The sequence below is a fragment of the Alligator sinensis genome, unplaced genomic scaffold, assembly GCF_000455745.1.
Source record: "Alligator sinensis unplaced genomic scaffold, ASM45574v1 scaffold768_5, whole genome shotgun sequence".
Classification (NCBI taxonomy): Eukaryota; Metazoa; Chordata; order Crocodylia; family Alligatoridae; genus Alligator; species Alligator sinensis.
This window is the reverse complement of record NW_005841991.1, coordinates 1389528-1412167: the sequence shown is the minus strand read 5'-3', so window position 1 is coordinate 1412167 and position 22640 is coordinate 1389528. Positions and strand designations below refer to the sequence as shown.

At 40.2% G+C, this 22640-nt stretch overlaps 1 protein-coding gene across 1 annotated transcript in view; it reads left to right on the top strand.

Moving 5' to 3' along the window:
- The window catches only part of GPHN (gephyrin), a 400537-nt gene that overhangs the window by 276350 nt on the left and 101547 nt on the right, over positions 1 to 22640 (top strand). Inside the window, exon 11 of the mRNA XM_025201357.1 lies at positions 22472 to 22514. Within this exon, the coding sequence (XP_025057142.1) occupies positions 22472 to 22514 (43 nt within the window). The remainder of the gene's footprint in view (positions 1 to 22471; positions 22515 to 22640) is intronic.

The window sequence follows — 22640 nt, the reverse complement described above, 5'->3', positions numbered from 1 at the left end:
ATAGCATCAGGAAGAACTGAGGGAAAATAAAAAGGCAAACTTTGCTGGCCAGACAGGGGGCGGTAGGTCTCTCCCTCTCTCAGTGCCCAACAATGCAGGTTGTAACACAACACCTGTATTGATCAGGGAGGGCAAGGGGGGAGGGGTTGAATGCCAAAGTGAGAGTATAATTTGAGCAAACAAAAGCAACTTGAGTCTTTACAGAGATTGGATACAGTGACCCTTTTAAGATAACGACTTACCTATACATAATTCCTGTCTCCTGGCAGACTTCCAGATTTCTACTTACAGAAATCACCAGGCCACTGCCTGAGGTACATTGCTTGTAGCTTCAAGATGCCCACTGGAAGAAAGAGAGAGCTTCCTCCTCCCCCCAGCAATTTTGTCTGGCCAGGTCGCCTGATTGACCAGCCTGAACCACAAGGACTAGGGAGGGAGAGGGGTCACCTGGGCTGACCCAAGTAAGGGTCAGAGAAAGGGAGAGGGGATTTCTTCACACTTATATGTAAAACTTAAGGGTGCATTCATCATCCATAAGCCATTTGCACCTTTTCCTATCTTCAGAGACTGCCAATGAAGGAGTCAATTAAGGCCATCTTTATTTGCGGTTCCTTTTGGTGTTGTAACTAAGTAAAACTTTCTAGTGATGGTTTGCCAGATATTAGGAGAAATGTAGATGGATGACCTAAGCAGTAGTAATTATTAGGGAAATTAATAAGTAGCTGAGGAATGTGAAGCCTCAGCTAGTTATTCATTTCCAGATAATACTTGACCTTTAGAATAACTAGTGTATGTGTGAAGTAGGGTTTTGTTCTTTTTTTAAAATATCATGAAAATATGTTTAATCAAAAAACTAAAAGAATATCTATTAAAATAATCTTATTATCTAAGCTTGAACTGCATGTTTCCAAGTTATGTTTCTAGAAGTCTTTAAAAAACAGTAAAGTAGCAAATTGAAAAGTGGGACTTTGTTCTCAGTATTTTACTAAACAGCTGTAATGTACAATGTTCATGGTCCTTGGATTTTCAGGTATAATGAGGAAATTATGTGTTTTTATCTTGTGTGGGGTTTTATCAGGAGAATGACTATTTTGATGTTCTCCTGTGTGCCAACTCGATTAACTCATTGTTTTTAAAATATATAATATGCCAACTTGTCATGGTGATTGGTACATAGTTAGCAATTAAACGAATGGAAATGAATCTTTCTGTGATGAAAGGGAAAACGCAAATAAAAAATTAGTCATACTTAAAGGACACTAATTTGTAGGAGTAGATTTTTATTTTATTGTTTTTACTTTTCAATGTTTGTGTCTAATAAAGAATTTCTTGTATACAAGAGGCTCTCCTTTGGCCATAAACTAGCAGGTTGGCCACATCTTTTACCAGCTGGCTCTCATCTTGGCATAGATGCAAGGAAGAAGTGTTTCAGTTCAATGGCAGGGATCTTCCACTCATCCAATCACTCATGGGTGACTGGTGCCTCTTAAGTCAGCAACCAGGGGGGGTCCCCCGGTGGCCAATCCCACTGACCAGGGAGGGGGTCCCCCATGGCCGATCTCACTCACCAAAAAGCAGCTATGCCACTTCCAGAAGTCCCACAGCCACTTCTGGAAACGGCTTGGCTGCTTTTGCTGGCAGCCCCACTCCCTGGCTGGCGCTTGCAAGGGGGGGCACTGGTGCTCCCACCTGCCCCCCTGCCTGCTGGGGGTGCACCGGCACTCTCATGCCCATGCACCCCCTATGCGTTGCCACTGCAGTCACTTACACCTGATCTTTTAGTAATCTAGGATCAAAGAGGGACCATACTCTCATGGCATAAGGTAGAACTAGACCTCAGTACTCGTAAGTTATAGTTGGATGTTGTGGTACATGACCAAGAAGCTGCAACCAATTCTCTCCAGTTTCTTTTCCCCACTGCATCCAACCAAGCCTTGGTGAGGTGAAGAATCTCATCTTAAATGTATAAAACATAAACACAACTGCCAGTCTATCACAGAAAAACATATTAAATCAGTATTGCCTACCATAGGTGCCTTATAAACACTTGCTTATTGTACACTCTTTAAACCTTGAACGTGACATTTATTTTTTCATGCTAGTTCTGTTTTTATTTGGCTGAATATTGCTAATTTATACTTTGTTTGTGAGCTCATCTGTAATTTTGCCAGTTTTGTCCTTCTGCAGCAGCTGCAACTTGTAAATGGGTCACATAAGTATCACGCCTTTTCATACCTGTGGCTTTGATGACTCAGAAAATCTCTGAGGAATGAGTTCAAAAGGAGAGAACAAATGAGGAAGCACTATATATTGTTATGCATGAAATTATGTAAATATTGCTCTTGTTTCCTTAGGTCATATTTTATTACTTGACTGAGTAGTAACTTTTTCAGCAAAATTTAAATTCATAGGAATTTCCCTTTCAGATTCTAACAAAAGTTCAAAGTTTGGGTTTTAACTGCTTGACAGTTTCCCTGTATTGTGGATTACATTTTTACATGATTTTTTTTTTTGTTGGTTTTTTTCCCTTGCTTAAATTACCAGTTTTTCTTTGGGCTTCAGAGAAGAAAATAAATCAAATGTAGACACATTACTGTGCAGTAACCCAGGGGGCCTCCCTGCTGGGTCTGTCCATCAGCTAGGGGGCCAGCCTGAGCCCAGCCCCAGGCCTCCTAGCTGGCTGCCTATCCTGGCTTCAGCTTGGGAATAAAGTTAGTCCCAAGAACTGGCAGCCAGCTCTGGCTTCAGTTTGGGACTAAAGTTAGTCCCAAGACCTGGCAGCCAGCTCTGGCTTCAATTTGGGACTAAAGTTAGTCCCAAGGGCTGACAGCCAGCTCTGGCTTGAGTTTGGGACTAAAGTTAATCCCAAGGGCTGGCAGCCATGTGGCTAGAGGCTGGATTTCCCCCAGGTGGCCACAGGGGCACTGCACAGTAAATTTAAGCCAGCGTAAATGCATGTGTAGACATTAGGGCTGTGCAAAGCTTCAGTCCCTGATTCAATTCAGTGGAGATTCAACCTGATTTGGTGGCCAAGTCTCCAAATCAAATCGGGAGGCCCTTTAATCTCTCCAAATCAAATCAGAACCCTCCAAATCGATTCAGAGAGAGTTGGAAAGATTCAGCGATTTGGACAGACATAGCTTTAAATGTTTTTTCTACATACCTCAAGGTACAGGGGGCTTGTAAATGCTGCAATGCTGGGGCAAATGGAGCATTCCACAGGAGCACAGGATGCTCTCCAGTGCGCTTGGCAGCAGACCTGGAAGTGGACCAGAAGCACTTCCGGTCCACTTTCAGATCCACCGGGGGCCCCCCCTGCACCCCCCAGCTCAGCAACTGGTGTCTCCTGGGTCTGGGGGACACCCAGGTTCTCCCCACGGCCAACTGCCGAGCCAGGAGGTGTGGGGGGGGCCCTGTGTGATCAGCAGCAGACCTGGAAGTGCACCAGAAGTACTTTTGGTCCACTTCCACGTTCACCGCCAAGTACGCAGGGGACCTACCCCCGCTCCTGTGGGATGCTCCATCCCCCCCAGCATCGCAGTGTTCACGAGTTGCGCCTGGCACCTCGAGGTATGTAGAAAAAACATTTAAAGCTGTGTCTATGGCTGAATCATTGATTCTCCGAATCACCATTGAATCTTCAGACATGCCCTGTAAGAGCTTTGCCAGCATGATCATCACTTGTTTTCTTAGGTTCAGTAGTCCCATGGAAAAACCTTCATAAGGAATTCACTGTAATATATTAAAATAAAGAGTCTTTCTGACATAAAAGCTAATTGAAATATAAGGTAAAGTATTGGCTTCATCTTATGAGTGAACAGTTCTCTAAATTTTACTATTTTAAAATTTGAAAGAGAAAGAGATTATAATACTACTGCCTTGTAAGCAAGCTATACATAAATAATTACATTTTCTGCTCTTTGGTATCTACCATAAAATTAATTTTAGAAAACATCAGCAATTATATTTGTACTTGCAAATTACTTTTTATTTGTCATCTTCCATCTGCCTAGTGTTTACATGCAAGCTTGAAGAATTGGCATTTACCACATTAAAAACAGAAACAAAATATGGACCACATCCTACTGGGATTTTTTTGCTCCTAAAGCTACCTATGACTTCTCTTTAAGGAGTCCATGGAAGCACTCGAAAAACCTCTCCAAATTAAATCATTTTTCACAGAAGGGTCTCCACAAAGTTAGCCAAGTCCTCAAGAATGGAAATGCCTAACTTCTTTTTTAGTTCATCCCATTTTATATTTTTTCCCATTTTCTCTCTAACTTTACTAAATCTATCCTGGCCTAGTAGGTCTGTGATAATTCAGATAGATTTGTTTCAAATTTAGGGGGGGCAGTAAAATCTGGGCTTATAAAGGCAGTCTTATTGTATAATGCGGATTTTATTGAAATCATAACTGTTCATCTTCTACAATTTAGAGAATTAATACACTTCTAATTTTCCTTTTGTCATAATGTCCCAGAGATTAAAGAAGAACTCAGAGTATCCCACACAAAAGCAAAGAGTCTAAGAAATTAAATGATAGTAACAAATATATCATACTAAATAACATTGGCAAGGATTTTTGTGGGTATTTTTTATTGAACCAATTACATGGTTGGGGTAGACTTAGCCTGCTGAGAACTGGAGAAGTATGCATGGCATTCAAAGCTTGACTAAGTCTATCCTAACCATGGAATTGGTCTAATGAAAGATATCACCCACAAAAATCCTTGCCTCTTGTACATTTTCTGGACCATCATAGCTACAGCACTACTGAACAAAATTGAAATCCTAAACTCTTCCTTACTATTTCCAAAATATGACACTAAAATTAGTCCAAATCCAGTTTTATATGTCTGTCTATGTATTTCTCCTTCCTTTTACAGTTCCACAGAGCAGGAAGGTATTTCATCCATAACTGTAGTAGAGGCTTATGTCTTTCTATGATCCTATAAGAAATAATACTACATTGTCTGTGAGGGTAGAATTAGAAAACTTTAGACCTTTCTGCCTTTGCTCTGACTCAGTTCATATAGCTTAGACTCATATGCATGATCTACTATTGTATTTCCCAGTTTCAGTCTTTTCTTCATTTGCTAATAACTGCATTCAGTTAAATAAGGTATATTCATAGGTTTTTCCTAGGTCAGTGGTTTTCAACCTATGGTCCATGGACCCCTTGGGATCCACAGACTATGTCTAAGGGGTCTGGAAAAGATTACTTTGATCAATCAACAGTAAGTGAATACCTACACTTACAATTCCAAGGGGTCCGCACCTCCATTCAACATTTTTTAGAGGTCTGCAAATGAAAAAAGGTTGAAAACCACAGCCTTAGATTATACCTTACCTACCCTTACATTATGTGGAACCAAAAAATCCTGATTAAGCATACATCCTGGGTTTCTATTTTAGCAGGTTATTTAGTTTTCTTTATTCAGCTTCTTGCTGCTGTCCACTGTACAGCACTTATCATTGATCCATTTAGGTGGCTGTAGTTAAACATTCTTGCTGAAAAGCAACACAGTGGCTTATGCACTGTTGTTCAGAAACAGTGGTTTGAGCAGTTGTACTGAAGGTTCACTTCCCTGAAGCAGTCTAACTACTTAGGTTTAGGTTTGTCTCACTAATAATAAGCTTCCAGATCTCGCTCAAACCCTGGGAGAGCAAAGGGATTTCCCTAAAGAGTGAGAAAGAATGAGAAAATGAAAATAACTGTGGCATCTTAAGCAAGCAGGTGTTGCTGAATCTGCACCTAGTATTCCCTCTGAGCTGTGCGGCTTGTGCAGTCACAGAGGCACCCTCATGCTGCGTTGCCAGGCATGCCTGCATGGACGTGCACACCGCGCAGCTTAGAGGGAACATTACTCAGGTGTTGGTGCTTGTTGGCTTTTGATGTCTTTGCCAGCATTAAGCACCTGTTCTGGAGAGCAAGATGCATAAAGTCAGAGGAGGCAAGACATCAAAACCAGACTGAGTGCAAGAAAAGCATGTGCTAAACTCCAAAGCCTGAAACACTATCAAGAGCAGGACCCATTGAAAATTGGCCCACTCTCTGAAATATAAATAATTAAAACAAATTAAAACTTACTTTAATTACATTAATTATAGATTTCATGACTCAATCATCAACAGAAATTGCCATCGAATGTGACCTAACGTTCTTGTGTCTACAAGCCAGAGCACCCCAAGGGATGACAAGGTCAAACGGTCACAAACTCCTCCATGACCGTTTCAGGCTGGACATAGGGAAGAACTTCTTTACTGTCCGAGCCCCCAAGGTTTGGAATAGATTGCCACCAGAGGTGGTTCAAGCATCTACTCTGAATGCCTTCAAGAGAAATCTGGATGGTTATCTTGCTGGAATCCTATGATCCCTGCTGACTTCCTGCCCCGGGGACGGGGGGCTGGACTCAATGATCTTCCGAGGTCCCTTCCAGCCCTAATGTTGATTAAATCTATGAAATAATAGTTTGAAACTGTTTTTAAGAAGCCACATGATCATTTTCAATATTATGCAGCTGTATCAATATCAGCAGTTTATAGTTCAAATGTGAGTCTGTTCTCATCAATGTTATTTACTATTTATCCTAGTTTCCAGTTTAAAAATGTAAACTTATTATTAAGCTGAAAAAGAGTCCCATTCCCCTACCAAGCCTCCCTATCTGTTTATCTGTGATTTATGAAAAAGTCATGTAAAGGGAAAGGAATGTGCTCACCCCAAATATATTGATTCCCATTTTCTGTATCCCCTTTTCTGTAATTAATTTCCCAGTTTCAGTGTTGCCTGAAATCCATGTAAGTCTATGTTCTATTCTCAGTATAATGCACCAAGCATTTCATAGATTTCAACAGTGTGGCCTACGGTTTCCACAGTGCAAGGCCTAGTGAATTTCAGGAAGGGCACTGCCATGTTGAAGATGGTTCTGAAGGAATCTGATCCTTCCAGTTCCTGGCAAATCACTTCCTAGGTGATCTGGCATTTTTGGCAAAAAATGTAATGCAAAGCATGCTTCCACAAGTATTATTAGTAACTGCTTTTGGAAAGCCATTACACTTTGTTTAAAGATATAGGGCAAGATTAATTCCATCTGTTGAGCACCTGGTAGATTTAGGCACCTAAGTGCAAATCTGTTCCATGCTGCTTTAGTCCCTGAAAAAATGTTAATACAAAAGGTGGGTGGGTCCTCGTCCTCTCTGCTGTTTTTTATGACTGAATCTTAAAGATCAGATGACAGCGTGTTACAAAGTAGATCCATTAATGGATTTTCAGGGACTTGTGCAGGGTGGAATAAAATCACAGTTAGGCACATAAGCTCATTAAATGCCTACAAGGTGGAACAGATTCTCTCCCAGGGTGCATCCCCAAGAGCAAGAACATGCATTTCACCAGGGACAACTAGCAGCGGCACAAATATGTGCCACTGCTAGTTGTCCCCAGGCACAGCCCTGCATGTGTACTCTGGCACATGGCAAATTGCCCTAGGTGAGGTAGAGGAGGCTGGGGCCAGCACCTGGGCTGTCCCCAGCAGCCTTACCTCGGGTCTGGCGGGGCCTCCTGGGGCTGCAGTGGCGGCAATCCAGGCACACAGAGCCTGGCGGGCAGCCAGCATGTGGCTCTGGCTGGCCAGGCTCCAGTTTCAGGTGGCGCACACTACAGCCACATGTGCTGCCTCATTTTTTTCTGGCATGAGTTTTTTAGATACCGGATTTCCGGTGAATAGAATCATGAACGCCACGTGCATTTTGCAGCACTTCCAAAGGCTCTGAGGCACTGCAAACTGCACATTCCTGCTCATGTTGACATGGCCCAATAGTTCTTAGTGCACCATTTGCTCCATTTCAGCCCCTCCTAACCCTATATCTTAATAACTGAGTAAAACAAAACAGGTACTAAGCCATGGTGATTCTGATTTCACTTTAAACATTTCCCAAGGAAATTATTACTGCCTCCATAAATAACTACCTCTTCATAAAGCAAATTAATCTTGCTTTAGACTTGCAATCAGCAAAGAGATTCATATACTGTAGTTTTACTTACTCTTCAGTGCTTGATGATTGTGATGTAATTTACTTACTACTTGCAAAAAGAGTAGAGTTCATTTTTACATGCATACATGTATGCCATGTTTGCCTCTCCAGATTATTGCCTATATTGCTTACCACAATGACCAGTATACTGATGGCTAAGATTGTTATGACCAACTTTTTTTATTGACAGTAAATTTACTGACAATTGGCAACCCTGTCATAGGTGCAATGGAAGGGTGCAGAGGAGAAACTACCACACAGAACCTCCTATCCTTCTCCCCTTCAATCACTCTCTGAATATGCCTGTGTGCATATGACCATTTGCACAGTTCCTACATGCACATACCCACACACAACCAGATATCTAAAACAAATTAATATCCAGCATCTGGGCATGCTTTCAAATATGAATGCACTTATACGGCATGCCAGTTATCAAATCACTTTTTGCATCTCTTTGAAAGTCAGAAAACAAAATTAAGTTCAAGGCTTTTAGTCCACATCTCCCTAGGAAACTTTTTACAGCATAGAAATACCAGTATACTAGGCTGAAAAAGAGCTCCTGCTGTGAGTGCAACTGTCAATTTGTTAGCATCTGGAGGAGGAAAGCCTGATCAGGAGCAGCCAGCATGGATTTGTTGAGAACAAATTGTGCTAGATTAATTTGATGATCTCCTTTTTTTGACAAAGTAACTAGTTGCTTGGATGGAAGGGAATGCAATAAATATAGTGGACTTGGACTTTAGTAAGGTTTTTGCCAAAGTCCCCCACATGACAATATTACAAATAGATTAGAGAAATAGAGGTTAGATAAAATTGCTACAGTGAGGATAAATAACTGGCTCAGTAGCTGCAAACAAATGGTAATTATAAATGGCCTTGTGAAGGAATGTCAGGAGGTTTTGAGTGGGGTTGCATAGGGGCCTGTCCTGGTGCTGGTGCTGGTACTGGTGCTGTTTAACATGTCAGAGGATGTGATATGTGGATTTGCATCTGCAGTTCCCAAGTTGTAATGCAGAGTGCAGGTTGTCTGGTTATTTCATGCTTCTGGGGTTTTTTTCACCTTCTTCTGAAGCATTGGGTGTTGGCCTTTGTCAAGGCCACAAGTGAGATTTTGTCTGAGGTATACTGATGATCTTGCTGTGAATTTTAAAAAAAGCAGAGGTTCTTGCCTGGAGGGTTTTGCTCCTCTGCTCAGGGTCAGACCAATCACCACATTTAGGATCAGGGAGGAATTTTACCCCATGGTGAGACTGGCATGGACTGGGGCTGGGGAGGTTGTAGTAGGAGGCATGGGCCTCTTCCTTAGAGTATATTTTAACAAACTACTTCCTTTCTTTGCAGTTGCAGGACATTAACAGTGCCCTCATTCCCTTGTATTACCTGTGGCAACTTAAAGAGTGTTTTTGATGTTTCAGGCATTATGCCCATAGGCTGCTTATATACAACATGGGGGTTTAATTTGGTTTAGTTCTCCCTAAATTGAAATAGTGAGTTTTTAAAAACACTGCTTCACTTTAGAGAAAATTAAACCAAACTAAACCCCCGTAGCGTGTACACAAGGGTTGGGACCCGATCCTTACCTGCCTCTTTGGTGGCTAGGAGAGTTGGACAAGCTGCTGGAAGGCCAAGTGATCCCAGAACTGCGCAGAGCCCCCCAGGCGGCACCCATGCACTGGCACCTGGCCCAGGTGGTCCTGGGGAGCGCCGCAGCCACAGAGGGAAGCACTACCCCCCCCCGCCGCCCCTCAGCCACGGAGGGAAGCACCAGGCCCCCGCACAGCTCAGGCAAGCAGGAAGGTTCCAGGGAGAAAAAAAAAAGAAAAGATCAGGCTTGCTGCTTTTTGCTTTTTTCTTCAGTGGAGCCTCCCACCACTCCTGAGCTGTGCGGGGCCTGGCAAGCCCTGAGTACATCATCTTCCAGTGCCCAGTGCACTTGCACTTTGTAAGGTAGCAGACTAAAACACTTCAGAGGTGTTTTATCTTGCTACATATTAAAATCATTTAAAGCGGAATACGCCACCAAACATGCAAACAGCAATGCCATTAAAGCAGAATACACTACCAAATGTGCAAACAGCAATGCCATTAAAGCAGTGCAAAAGGGCATTTAAGCCACTTTAAAGGCCAATTTTATGGCATGTACAAAAGCCTGTAGTTGTGTATGAAGATTGTTCCTGAAGTTTTTAAGAACTGTTTAGAGAAGGGGTGGCCAACCTGCAGCACACACAACACAAGTGGCATAGGCAGCCACACTGTGGCATGCAGCAGATCAGGGAGGGGATGAGCAGTACGCTGGCAGACAGGACAGGATACAGAAAATAGAGCAGCAGATTGGGCAGGGAGCGAAAGGCAGAGGAGCAGGTTGGGCAGAGGAAGAGGATCAGAGTGACCTTCAGAGATGCTGAAGGACTAATTTGTGGCATGCACCAAAAAAAAGGTTGCCCCCCAATGGGTTAGACAAATGCTTGTTCAGGATGATTTAATAGGGACAATCCTGCTTTGAGCAGGGCATTGGTCTTGAAGACCTTCCAGCCCTGTTTTTGTGTGATTCTGTACCCCAGCCAAGTTACATTTCATGTTGATATAATGAATCCCTGCCCACAAAAACAAAACAAGCTATGCTAGTACTGGTATAACCACATCTTCAATAGGGTCTTCTGTTAGCACAGTTTCTTTGGTCAGGTCTCCTATCTTTTTATACCCAACACCAACATGACAATGTCAAAAGTTGTTAGTGTAGATCTCGACTTAGTTTAAACTATTTGGGTACTACCTCGGCGCATCTACACATGTGCCCCACTACCCACTTGGGACTGTGCTAAAGTAAATACTAAATGACTGCACAGTACCTGCTGGTCCTGTACAATCCCAGCAGTGCACAGGTCATTTCCAACCGTACTTTGCAGTAGCAATGAGCCACTGTCGAGTAGCAGTGGCATCACGTGGAGTAGCAGCAGCATCACGGTTAGTGCCTGCTGACACTATGTCGCTGTAGTAACGAGCTATGTCACTGTAGCTCATCACTATGGCAACGTAGCATGTAGCTATGCCCCCTGAGTACAACGTTTCCGATCAGAACATATGGAAAAAGGAGTGATTTTTCATTCTAAAATAACTGAAATATAATCCACCTACTTTTATTCAGGTTCTCCAAATTATTTTGGACTGAAATGGAACATTCAAAATGTCAGCCCTACTTGTTTGAGAGTGCATCACTAAGAAGAAATTTTATAAGGGAAGTATGAGTTTACCCTAAAAGGTAACCTAGAAAGAAAAAAAAAGAGTCATGTCCTTTACATATTTCTTCATAATGTAAAAACCTAAAATGTTGGTTAATTTCTTGTTCTTAAGAGCTTTTTCCTTGCCTTAGAAATGTCAGGCATTTTCCTGCTGCACTGGTTACAGGTGTGAACGGTGTGAAAGGCAGGTTGTCAGCTCTTTCAGACATTAAAAAAAATCAACGGATAGATTTGCACTGACTCCATAGACTTTGCATCAGATCTTAATCAAAGTGTCAGAAACAATAAATGTTTCACAAATAAATATTTCCTTTTCCCGTTAACTGTTTATTCAGACATTGACAACAAGTAGGGGTTACCAAAACTAAAGAAACAACAACATTTTTTCCCAGATATATTTTTATTAATCTCTGACCAGGCAAAATCTTAGAATGAGACTGCAGCACTGGAAATTAGTACATACAATGTTTGGTTAATGAAGTTGTAAGGCAGGAAAGACCCCTGCCGCTTTCATGGAAGTTGTTGAAAAATATGAATGAAAAATAGACCACAAGAAAAGAAAACATGATGCTGTCATTTAAGGCACTGGATTGGTTCCAAGAAGTACTGAGTTTTATTCCTGTCTCTGCTAGGTCAAATTTCTCAAGTGTGTCTAAGCAAGTCATCTACACCAACATTTTTAGAAATGTCAACCAGTTTTCTGTGTGTCCTTCCTAGGGGCTGACTTTCATCTGAGCTAAGCTCTTGCAAAATTCATAAATTCAATTCAAATCAATGAAAGTTCTGGGTGCTTGTCATCTCTAAAATAAATCCAGCCCAAGGCACCGCAAGTTAATTAATGGCCATTTCTGAAAAGTTTGGTTAAATAGCTCTGTGCCACAGTTTCACACTTTAAAATCAAGAATGCTTCCCTATATTTCAGGAGCACAGTAGATAAATTCTTCAATGAATGTAAGGTTCTTGCTACTACGATAGTGAATGTAATAGAAAAGCCCCTAAGGAATTTTATTTTATTTTATTTTATTTTATTTTATTTATTTTAGAGGCAAGGATTTTTGAAGGTGATATCTTTTATTGGGCCAACAGTATAGTTGGGATAGAGTTAAACAAGTTTTCAAATGCAAGACATTCTTCATCAGGTCTTTATTTATAGCAGACTTTGGGCACTCACTAAACAATGCAGATTAAAAAATATCAATCAGACCGCCACATTCATTTACCATTCTGCATCCTATGGCAGGAACTCTATGGAAAAAATAGTATATTTTGATGTAATTAAGGTTTTACTATAATATGTATACACAAGGAAAAATTAGGAGTGCACAGATAACTTTAATTCTACTGTTTCCTAACTTTCAAGTGCTTAACTTAATGTAATTCCTTGAATATATTTTGGGAGGGAATATAGATTACATTTTTTAAATTTGTGATACTTGCATGTAATCCAATTAAAAAGAAATAGTTTCCATTTCTTGCAGTATTGCCTGAATTAGTTCATTGCAATGCTGCAGTTGATTTGGCTGTTACTATGGCCAAAGGAAGAGAACTGGGAAAGCAGTGGAAATTCTCATTTTAAAACAAAGAATAAGGAAAATAAGAAGACTAGAGCTGTATTAAAAATGTTAATCTTGTTAATGTGTGCCATGGGGTCAGACAATAATTCATTCTGTGCCAGGAGATAAAACCTTTACTTACAGCACTGTCAGATTTTCAGCCTTCCTGACAGTTAAAAAGCCTATTGAACTGGAACAGACAAGAAGTTTGAAAAGGTTTTAATACTGGTCAGACAGGAAAGAATTTAGACAATGTAACAACATACTCCTAAGGCCAAGTAATTTATCAACTTGCCAGTGGCTGAGTTAGTGTGAAAGTAAAACAGAATGGAAGCCTGATGGTTACATGGCATGCAGAATTACCTAATCCCCACCATACAAGCTTTCCATACAAAAGACTTCAGGAAGGATGTTAGACTTGTTTTTCTCTAATGAACACTGAGCAATAAATGCAATAAGATAATCAGTGAAATAATGTTACAATGAAAAGTATTGCTGCAAATGAGTATGGTTTTGGTTGCCCACCATGCTTATTGCTAATTCTGTACTTAAACATAGAAACAGAAGCTGGAGGTGTTGAAATATATTGGCCTCTAACAGATGCACAAAGTACTTGAGGCAGGTTAAACTCTTTCTCCACAAACATCACTATCCTGTACACAAAAACTGTGCGAAATCATGGTTCTTTCTAGGAGAAAACTTGTGTGTGTCCAAGTATGAGTTGATCTTGTCATTTATATCTCTGGAGGAATAAGAGGAGTTTCCAGTTCCTCAGCATTTAATTCCTTCCAGAAGCTCCAGCAAATCTTGCTGGGGATCTAGAAGTAAGTAATAAGTAGGGTGACTTTACAACATTGCCTGTTCCTTCATTATTGTATATGTTAGCTCCATGGTTATGGCAAGTGACACTGGTGCTAGAGGCACCAGAATCATAGCCAAGAAAAATATGTCATCCCTCCTCCCCTCCCCCCTAGCTAACTCCAAATAGACCCAAGCTTACACATTAGGCAGTGTGGACAGCTCAGAGAAGGCCATGCACAACTGGAATGGTCCTAAGTGTGCACCCCAACACTGAAGTCAGGCTGTTTCTTGGGAGACCCTGTGTGCCAGAATGTGCATTCAGGGCTGCTCAACATGCTCAGGGCTTCTCCTGCGCTGCCTGCACTGCCTGATTTGTGGGCTTGGGTGTGTGTGTTAATGAGTGGGTGTATTTCTCAACGGCATACCTGGGCTTTCTGCAGGAGCTATACATAAGACCTTTGAGACACTACACCTTTCCTGTGCTTCTCTTGGAGCACCACATCTACAATATGTACCAGATTTGGCACTTCTCCAGAAAGCACAACCCAGAAAGAAGTTATTTTTTCATACTCAAATAACTGTTTCAGAATGATTTTTACACTAGTATGAAAAGGCATTCCTTATTTCTTTGCCACTCTCTATTCCTAACCAGAAGGTGGAAGATTATGTAGCTAGCGTGCTTTCCTTTTATCTTTCTGGCCAGAAGCTTGCCAACTTTCTTCCCTTCGTCCCTTTTCTCAGTATAAAAAATGCTTTGTACACACAAGGGCTCCTTCTGTTTTATCATTTAACAAGGTGTTTACTCTGGTATATAAACTGATGCATACATAAAGAATTTTTTGGAACATTTTTTTAATTACACACCTTTTGGTTTTACATTGCCTCTACCAACTGCAGTCTGCTTTACAGATTTTTTGTCTGTCTTTTTTCAGCTATGAGGCTGTTAGTAAAGTAACTTCTAATCACAGCCTTATTTGCATCTGAGACAAAGCTCCTTTGTATGTGTCTTAGTCATGATATTCCAAATGTTGGTTAATATCTTTTAAAAATTTTTTTTCTCTTATAAAATAGTTCATCCTTCTAGTCTACTTATAGAGGGATTTCCACACTCTATACCAAATCTACACCCATGCCCCAATTTAAATGTTAGGCTGGTTGGAGCATGTTCTGACCATGTAATCTTATGTCTGTATTTATAATTGGAAGGGAGAAAGGGTGAAGTATTAGAGATAAGAATAATATCTATATATGCATATGGAGTTTCTGTGGATGAGAGTAAAATGAGCAAAGATAAAACTCTTTTGTCCTGTTTTTATAAAGACAGCATCCAGGATATGCAGCTCTCTTGTTGAGTGTCTGATGTATCCAATCTAGCATTCAACATATTGCTAAAATCTCTTTCTAAAATTATTTCTCTTTGGGGGGTATAAAGAATCGTAGAGAATTTATTTTTAAAACCCTTTTTATTTGGAGATATCTTTTCTCTCATTAAATCTTCTTTGAGGATACAAAAACTACCACCAGTATCACTCATTTGAGCTATTACTGGTGTTTGCATAAGGGCATAACAAAACCTTCCCTTTTAAAAGTTTGTTAGCGAATAACAGGTTTGCCCCAAATGTATTCCCTTGAGTTCACTTCCCTTTTCTTTTCTTTTCTTTTTTTTAATGTTTCTGGTATGCATATGATAGGGTTTTCTTTAGTTCTGCACTGACTTAAGCCCCAATTCAGGATAGCAGTTAACCACATTGGGCATTTTTACACATGCTCCAGGAGTGGCAGGGCAGGGAGGGGCACGCTTTAATTAGATAGGCTCCAAGAGATGCTCTTATTAAAGTGCCTGGGGCGTCTTGTGTATCAGCATCTCAGCATTTCAAAATGGCAACGGGGGCACTTTAAATTGAGCTTATTGAACAAGCTTTAGTTAAAGCACCCCTGCCACCATTTTGAAGTGCGGGGACACTGACACATGAGACACGGCGGCTGGTTGGATTGTGCTAATTAGCATGCTCCAGCAGACTCAATTAATCAAGTTGGCTCCAACATGCTGTAATTACAGCATGTCGGAGCAGCCCCCAGCTCATGTACAGGCACCCATTAAGTCCGTTCCTTTTCAGAACAGTACTTAAGTGCCAGCTTAAGTGCTATCCTGGGTAGGCATAGGGTGGCCATCATAGAGGACATTCCGGTTTTCTGCTACTCTGTCCTCTGTCCTCTATTGAAACAAAACCCGACGCCTTTATGTCCTCTATTTTTCTCTTCAAGAGAAAGATAGAGGACATAAAGGCGTCAGTTTGCGTATTAATAGAGAACAGAGGACAACCAGACTGTCCTCTATGATGACCACCCTAGGTAGGCATGATTTCATAAATTGGGTCTTTTAATCTTTTTAACAGCATTATTTATCTTTTAACAATTTTAAGGTAAGTTCAAAATGATTTTGTCATTCTATATATATTTTTGCCACATAATGGGACAACCCATTCAAAATTGGCATTATTGTATTTTAATTCAACCAAAGTTCAACCATATTTTGCAACATTCTTTAGACTACATTTAAAATAAAATCAAAAAATTTCCAATAAACATTAAATCCCAATACATTTCTCCAGGCCTTCCCTAGCTCAGTTACCTTATACACAATGTTTCACTGTAGTGAACCAAAAGCATTATGATTTACCATGTTACAACATAAATCTGGCATAGTGTTATAAAATACTGTGATTTCAGTTTATTTAGATATAGACAAAGCAATACCAGAGCAAACCCATATTTTTAAAAATAGGACAGTGGGATCATTGATACCTGCTTAAGGCAGAAAAGTCTTCAGTATTTATAGGATAATGCAAAAAAACCTGACAGTGATCTGCGTGGATTATCTAGTAATTAATAATTGCTGGTAAATAAGAGAAGCAAAAGCTGAAGAGTAGCAGAATTTGAAAAGCAGAGCAGTAGTATACTCTATAGTTCGCTGGCTGCCACTTGCATGCTACCGGAGTCTTACACAGAAAAGCAATCCAAATACTATTGGGGGGTTGTATTCCAGAGATGGATTATATATTATTGACACACTCCAGGTCTCCTATGAATCACAGATGGGAAATGATAGCAATACAGCAAAGACAGCAATGGCAGCAGAACACACAGAGTAGAATTATGTGGTTTCCCTATAACTGTTGAAGTCTTAGAGAAAGGTGATAAGAGTTTGGTGTTAGCCCCAGCTTTGATTTGTGGTAGATGCAATGATGAAAATAATTTTGTTCCAACTTCTTAAATTAAGAACTTCTTGTTCCAGCATCTTAAATTTAAGAGACAGTTAAAGGAAGATAGTTCTCAGTTTCATAACTGCTGCTGTGCTTTGCATATCCTGCTTCCTTCATTACAGTTTGGCTAACCCATTCCCTTCCCTGTATCTTAGTCCTCTGTGTGTATGTATATATTTGGGTTTCTGCTGGTGGTTCCATATTCTGCATGCCTTCTTAGTACTGGAGCATATGCTTTCCCATAAATGATATAGATTATGGGTTAGCTTCCTACAGTCTTCTGTGTTCTTGAGAAATGGCTTCTATCTGTTGTTGGTGATAAAACCATGTGTTTTGATGTCATTGTTCTGAATTGTCTTTGTGTTGTAAACCTGCGTTGAAATGTTCTTCCCTAAGAGTTAGCTTTTCATATTGGGCTGAAAACACTTCATTCTTGTGTAGCAGTTCATTTTACTATAACCTATGGCTTTTAATTGTCCCTCCCATAATGAAGAGCTGACTTAATACTCTGTGCTAATCTTGTTTTGACCTATAAAAGGTAAGTAATTTCTCTAACCATTCCTAAAGATTGTAGTAATGTGTTAAAAGGTTTCTCTCTCCTTGTTTATCTTTATTTATTTTTACTTTTCACATCAATTTTTCACTTGTAGCATGAGCTTTTCCTTGTGTCATTCTCTATTTTACTTGATAAAATACCCTTGTGACCACTATGATTTAAACCACACCATATCATGTATATTTAAATACATCTAGTCTGTTGCAAACAGTGATTCCATGTATCAAACCAGTCACAACTGATAGATAGAATTTGTCATCAGGTTTCTTGTTTTTACCATTCCCTCCCTTTGTTTTAAATTACTGTATTTCACATAATGTTTAGTGCTTCTGCCCATTCAAAGAAGGCCTACTTTGCATTTCAGAGCATTGAAATTATAACTTGCTATAATAAAATCCTATATTTAAAGGTCAGAGCAATAGAAAGTGGAGGTTCTCCTCTCTGATATTTTCTGCCTGGGTCACATATGATTGTGGATGAAAGCCCAGTTTATTCAGAGGTCCTCTACAATGATGTATTCTGTGTCAGGGGGATGTAGACAGGAAAAAAATTAGGACTATAGCTTTCCTGTGAAATACTGTAGTATAGCTAGGTACATAACTATGTGTGGAGTAGTCCTCTGAGTAAGAGAAGAATTAGTTGTTACAAACCTCTTCCAACAAAACATGATACAATATGTGACAGTACACAAGACTATTTAACCTAAGTTAGGTGTGAAACAAATACAAATTTTAAAAATGTCATAGATACAAAAAGGCAAAGATTAAGCATGAAAAAGACACACATAGCAAATGGCATTTAGACAAAGCTCCACAATAGGTTAAGGTTATAAAATACTGTCTTTTTTTTTTTAGATTTAAAGTAGCAATTATAATGAAAAAATGTTTTAAAAAACATATATGCTTAGGATATAAACATGAAATATATAACATACAAGAATATTTGATTATGCCATCAGTCATGTTAAAATACAGTATGCAGCCACAGCTGTGAGCACAGGCTGGGAAATGATTGAGTCGAGGTGATCAAGCTCTTTTTTTCATTGCCAACGATTCCTTTCCCACAGCTGCTTTTAAAATTTATGGAAACAAATTATGTCCCATACTGCATATGTTGTCAATCAGGTGAGTGATAAAAGTGTAAACTTCAGGTCTGCTGTAAGACACCACAAAGCAATTTAGCTTGGTTATTTAAGTCCTCTGTGTGCACAGAATAAAAAAATGACCTCCAAGAGGCTATGTTTGAAGCCAGCTGTCTCATTGCCACTGTCATTTGGACAATGAAAGAGAGAGCTATTCTGTCAGCACGGTTTTATAGTAGAAGATTTGACCTGCAAATCTCAGCTACTCTGTTCATTATAAATCTCTTGTTTTTGTCCATACACTAGCTCCACTATAGGTTGGAAGGGCTTAAAGATGAACTCAGGAGGAATAGAGGCTACGACTCGAGAGTAACTATTACTGCTCAAAGGAGCTGCTTTCCATTCGCAAACATTGCTTTGCGCTATGGGTTTGGGCTCCTTCTGTTCCTCTACTTTGTTGAAGACTCTTTTTACTCATTTTACTTCTTTAGCACTGTCTTTGTCCACTAACATTTTTCCTCTCTCTAGTAGCTTTATCTGTGTCCTTTGGAGCACATATTTTTAATTAGTTTGTTTTAAGAGATTGTTTCTGAGTTGTTGTGTTTTGGTTTGGTTTGGTTGGGTTTTTTTCTTTAGGAGTGTGTTGTCGTTTCACTAGGTTTCATTCCACGGTTTGTTGAATTGCTTGATTATTTTGCAGCAGGCCCATTCCTTATTTTCTCTTTCCATGTGGTTTTCAATAAAAATTAGAGTGCCTCTTTCATTTTAAATGATATCTTATGCATATAGACCCATCTCTCCTTTTGCATACCACATCTTTGGAGTCATCCTGTACCAACCCCAATTCTTTCTCTGTCTCTCTTTCTCTGTCCTTCTCTCTATGTCCCTGTCTTTCTCTTCCACTCTCTCATACCATTATACCTTCTTTTTTGGACCAGAATTGTTCTTCAGTAAATCATAAAGAGATATTTTCCTCTTCCACTGAGTTATTATTTTATCCTGTCTGTGAAATCTAGAAAAACAACTCTGGGCCAAATTGGGGCATCACTGACATTTTGTTTGGAATTTCCCTTTGTGGTATTTTTGCTGGGAAGAAGGGTGGGTTCAGTTTTTTGTTTATTTGTTTTTAAACGCAACAATTTTTTTCAGGGAAGGACACCATAAACCACTCTAAGTTGCAACATTACTGTCATAAATTATTCCATTACAATAAATAGACTATGTTATGCTGTAGACTCCAGTTTGTTCTGTGACTATACATTTGGGGCAAGCTGCTGTGGATGGAAGAAAGAGGATTAAATATCAGGGAGGAATCAGTTTCAGACTTAAGAGATGGCTCTATTTTGAAAAGAGAGTAAAAATGGCATTTTGGGGTTCATCATTCCTCCATCATTTCCAGATTAAGTTACGGGCAAAAAGATGTCTCTCTTGGCACCAGCCCAGCAAACTTGGTTTGATAACTGAAAGTTAAACTGGGCTCTTTCTTCCTAAGCTGTCTTCATCAGTGATAAAGATTTTTTGGAGAAAATTATGCCCTCAGTGTACCCTGTGCAACTCCATTATCTGGGAATCATTTGCTCAGCTGTAATTTATTAACCCTGTAATTTAAACATAGTAACACTTGTATTGATGAAGCACAAAAAGGAAAAGAATCCAGTTTACACTGTCTTTAGGACTTATCTTCCCTGCAAAGTTCAGTTCAATTATATAAATCAAGCATTGGTCCTCACCTGAGTCCCATTCTCACACAAAAGTCTGTCACTCAAATGTGGTGATAGTTTTAACACAAGTTGGCGAGTCCACATGGAAGTAAAAATTACAGTTTAAGATGCAACAATTAATCACATCATCTGTGCCTCTTGAATGTTGTTTCATGATGTGGCCGTTAGGCAAACTTGAGAGAAATTAACTCAAGGGTAGATACCTTGAGTTACCACAGCAGTGAAGACATAGGCCCTTTGCACACACCACAAAATTGACCTTTAAAGCAGCTTAAATGCCCTTTTGCACTGCTTTAATGGTGCGACTATTTACACTGTCGGCAGCATATTGCACATTAAATGACCTTGGGACACAGCAAAATACAACATGTCCAAGGTATTTTACTTTGCTACCTTACAGCTGTGGAGGGAAGTACCAGGCCCTGTGCAGCTCAGGGGCTGTGTAGGCAGCCTGGTGGCAGCCCGTACAACCAGGCGTCACTGAAGGGGGTAAAAAAGCAGCGAACTTGAACTTAATTTTTTTTCCTCCCCGGAGCCTACCTGCCTGAGCTGCTTGGGGGCCCGGTGCTTTCCTCCACGGCTGTGGGGGGACTGGTGCTTCCCTCCATAGCTGCGGTGCCCCCTGGGACCGCCCGGGCTGGGTGCCTGCAGGCAGGTGCCACCTGGGGAACGTCACTGCCACCGCGGAGGGAAGCACCGCCCCCTCTCCCCCACCACCCCACTGCAGCTCAGGGATCACTCAGCCCGCTGGCAACTCACCCTCCCCTCCTCCCCTGCCATCAGAGAGGCAGGTAAGGATCAGACCCAACGCTTGTGTACATGCCATGGGGGTTTACTTTGCCCTAAATTGAAGCAGTGTTTTTAAAAACACACCACTTCAATTTAGGGAGAATTAAACCGAAGTAAACCCCCATGATGTGTACAAGCAGCCATAATCCAAGCAGTGATGGCTCTGTAGAACTAACACTAACAAAAAATTATTATATTATCCATAGCAAGCAGATGTCATTTTAAATAAATGGGATTTAATTTACCACTGTTATTTCAATGTTACATGAATGTGCACTATTAATTTCATTGGAGTTACACTAGCTTAAAGCTTGCAAAAGTTAAGGCACCTTAGGGTGTCTTTACATGTGCTTGAGGGAGGGGGAGGGGTGAACTTTAATTAACGTGGTTCTCAGGAGTGTCTGTAATTAAAGCACCCAGAGCATCTCGTGTATTCAGCATCCTGAGCTTCAAAATGGCAGCAGGGGGCGCTTTAACTAAAGCTCATTCAACAAACTTTAGTTAAAGTGCCCCCACCACCATTTTGAAGCACGGAGATGCTGAATACACATGACGCTAAGGCTGCTGGAGCATGCTAATTAGCGCACACCAGTAAACTTGATTAATCGATTCTGCTCCAGTGCATGCTAATTAGCATGCATCAGAGCAGGCATCCGGCACATGTGTAGGGGCCCTTAGAGACTAGCTTCAGACTAATCAGCTGACTGCCTCTTAGCATAAAACTAGAGTAACACAGCTGGAATCAAGTCTACAGAGAACAGATCAGTTGAATAAGGAAGTGCCATTTTTATACAGTCTCTTCGAAGTAGAGCTACACTGTAAAAGTCACATTAAACAGCATTTAGCTAAAGTAGACTTAAACAACTGAGTAAATTCATCTAGCTCCAGCCAGAAGCTGTTTGTACAGCTGTGAAGCAGAACCATTAAATGTTTTCAGACGCAACGCAGTCTAACTTGGTAACATTTTGATCTTTTGTTTATGACACCTTGGTGATTCAACTGAAAGTGGCAATAATTAAGTTTTCAAACAGATTATGACTATATACTTTTGTAATAGTTTTTGTCTGGGGATAAATTATACAGGATTTAGGTTTAGGTTTACTGCAGTAACAATTATATATGAGTGAACTTGGCATGTTAATGTAAAATTGAAGTTTGAATGTATTTCTGAAAGATTTGTAGTAATTTTTTAACCTGGCACTCGTCCTTTAGGCTGGCTTGTTTGTTTTTTTAATTGCTGATATCAGATTCAGGTTGTCAACAAATAACCTTGGGCTTAAATATATGCATCATATACATACTATATAAGACTGTTAAGGTCCAAAAATATGTAGAGCCTCTGTCTCTAGATCCCAGGAGCTTGCCCATTAAATCTACATATCTTGCTATGGGTGTTATCTGTGAAATCTCACAGAATCTGTTCTCTCTCTGCAGGTCCAGTCCAGGTGCAGCAGCAAAGAAAATATCCTCAGAGCCAGTAAGTATTGCAGCCTTTCAGCCATACATTTGAACTATAACTCCTGTTTTAGATAGGAAGGGAGCAGCAAGTTTCAGTCATATTTTGGTGGAATAAGACGACAGGAAAGGGTTCATTTAAGTACCC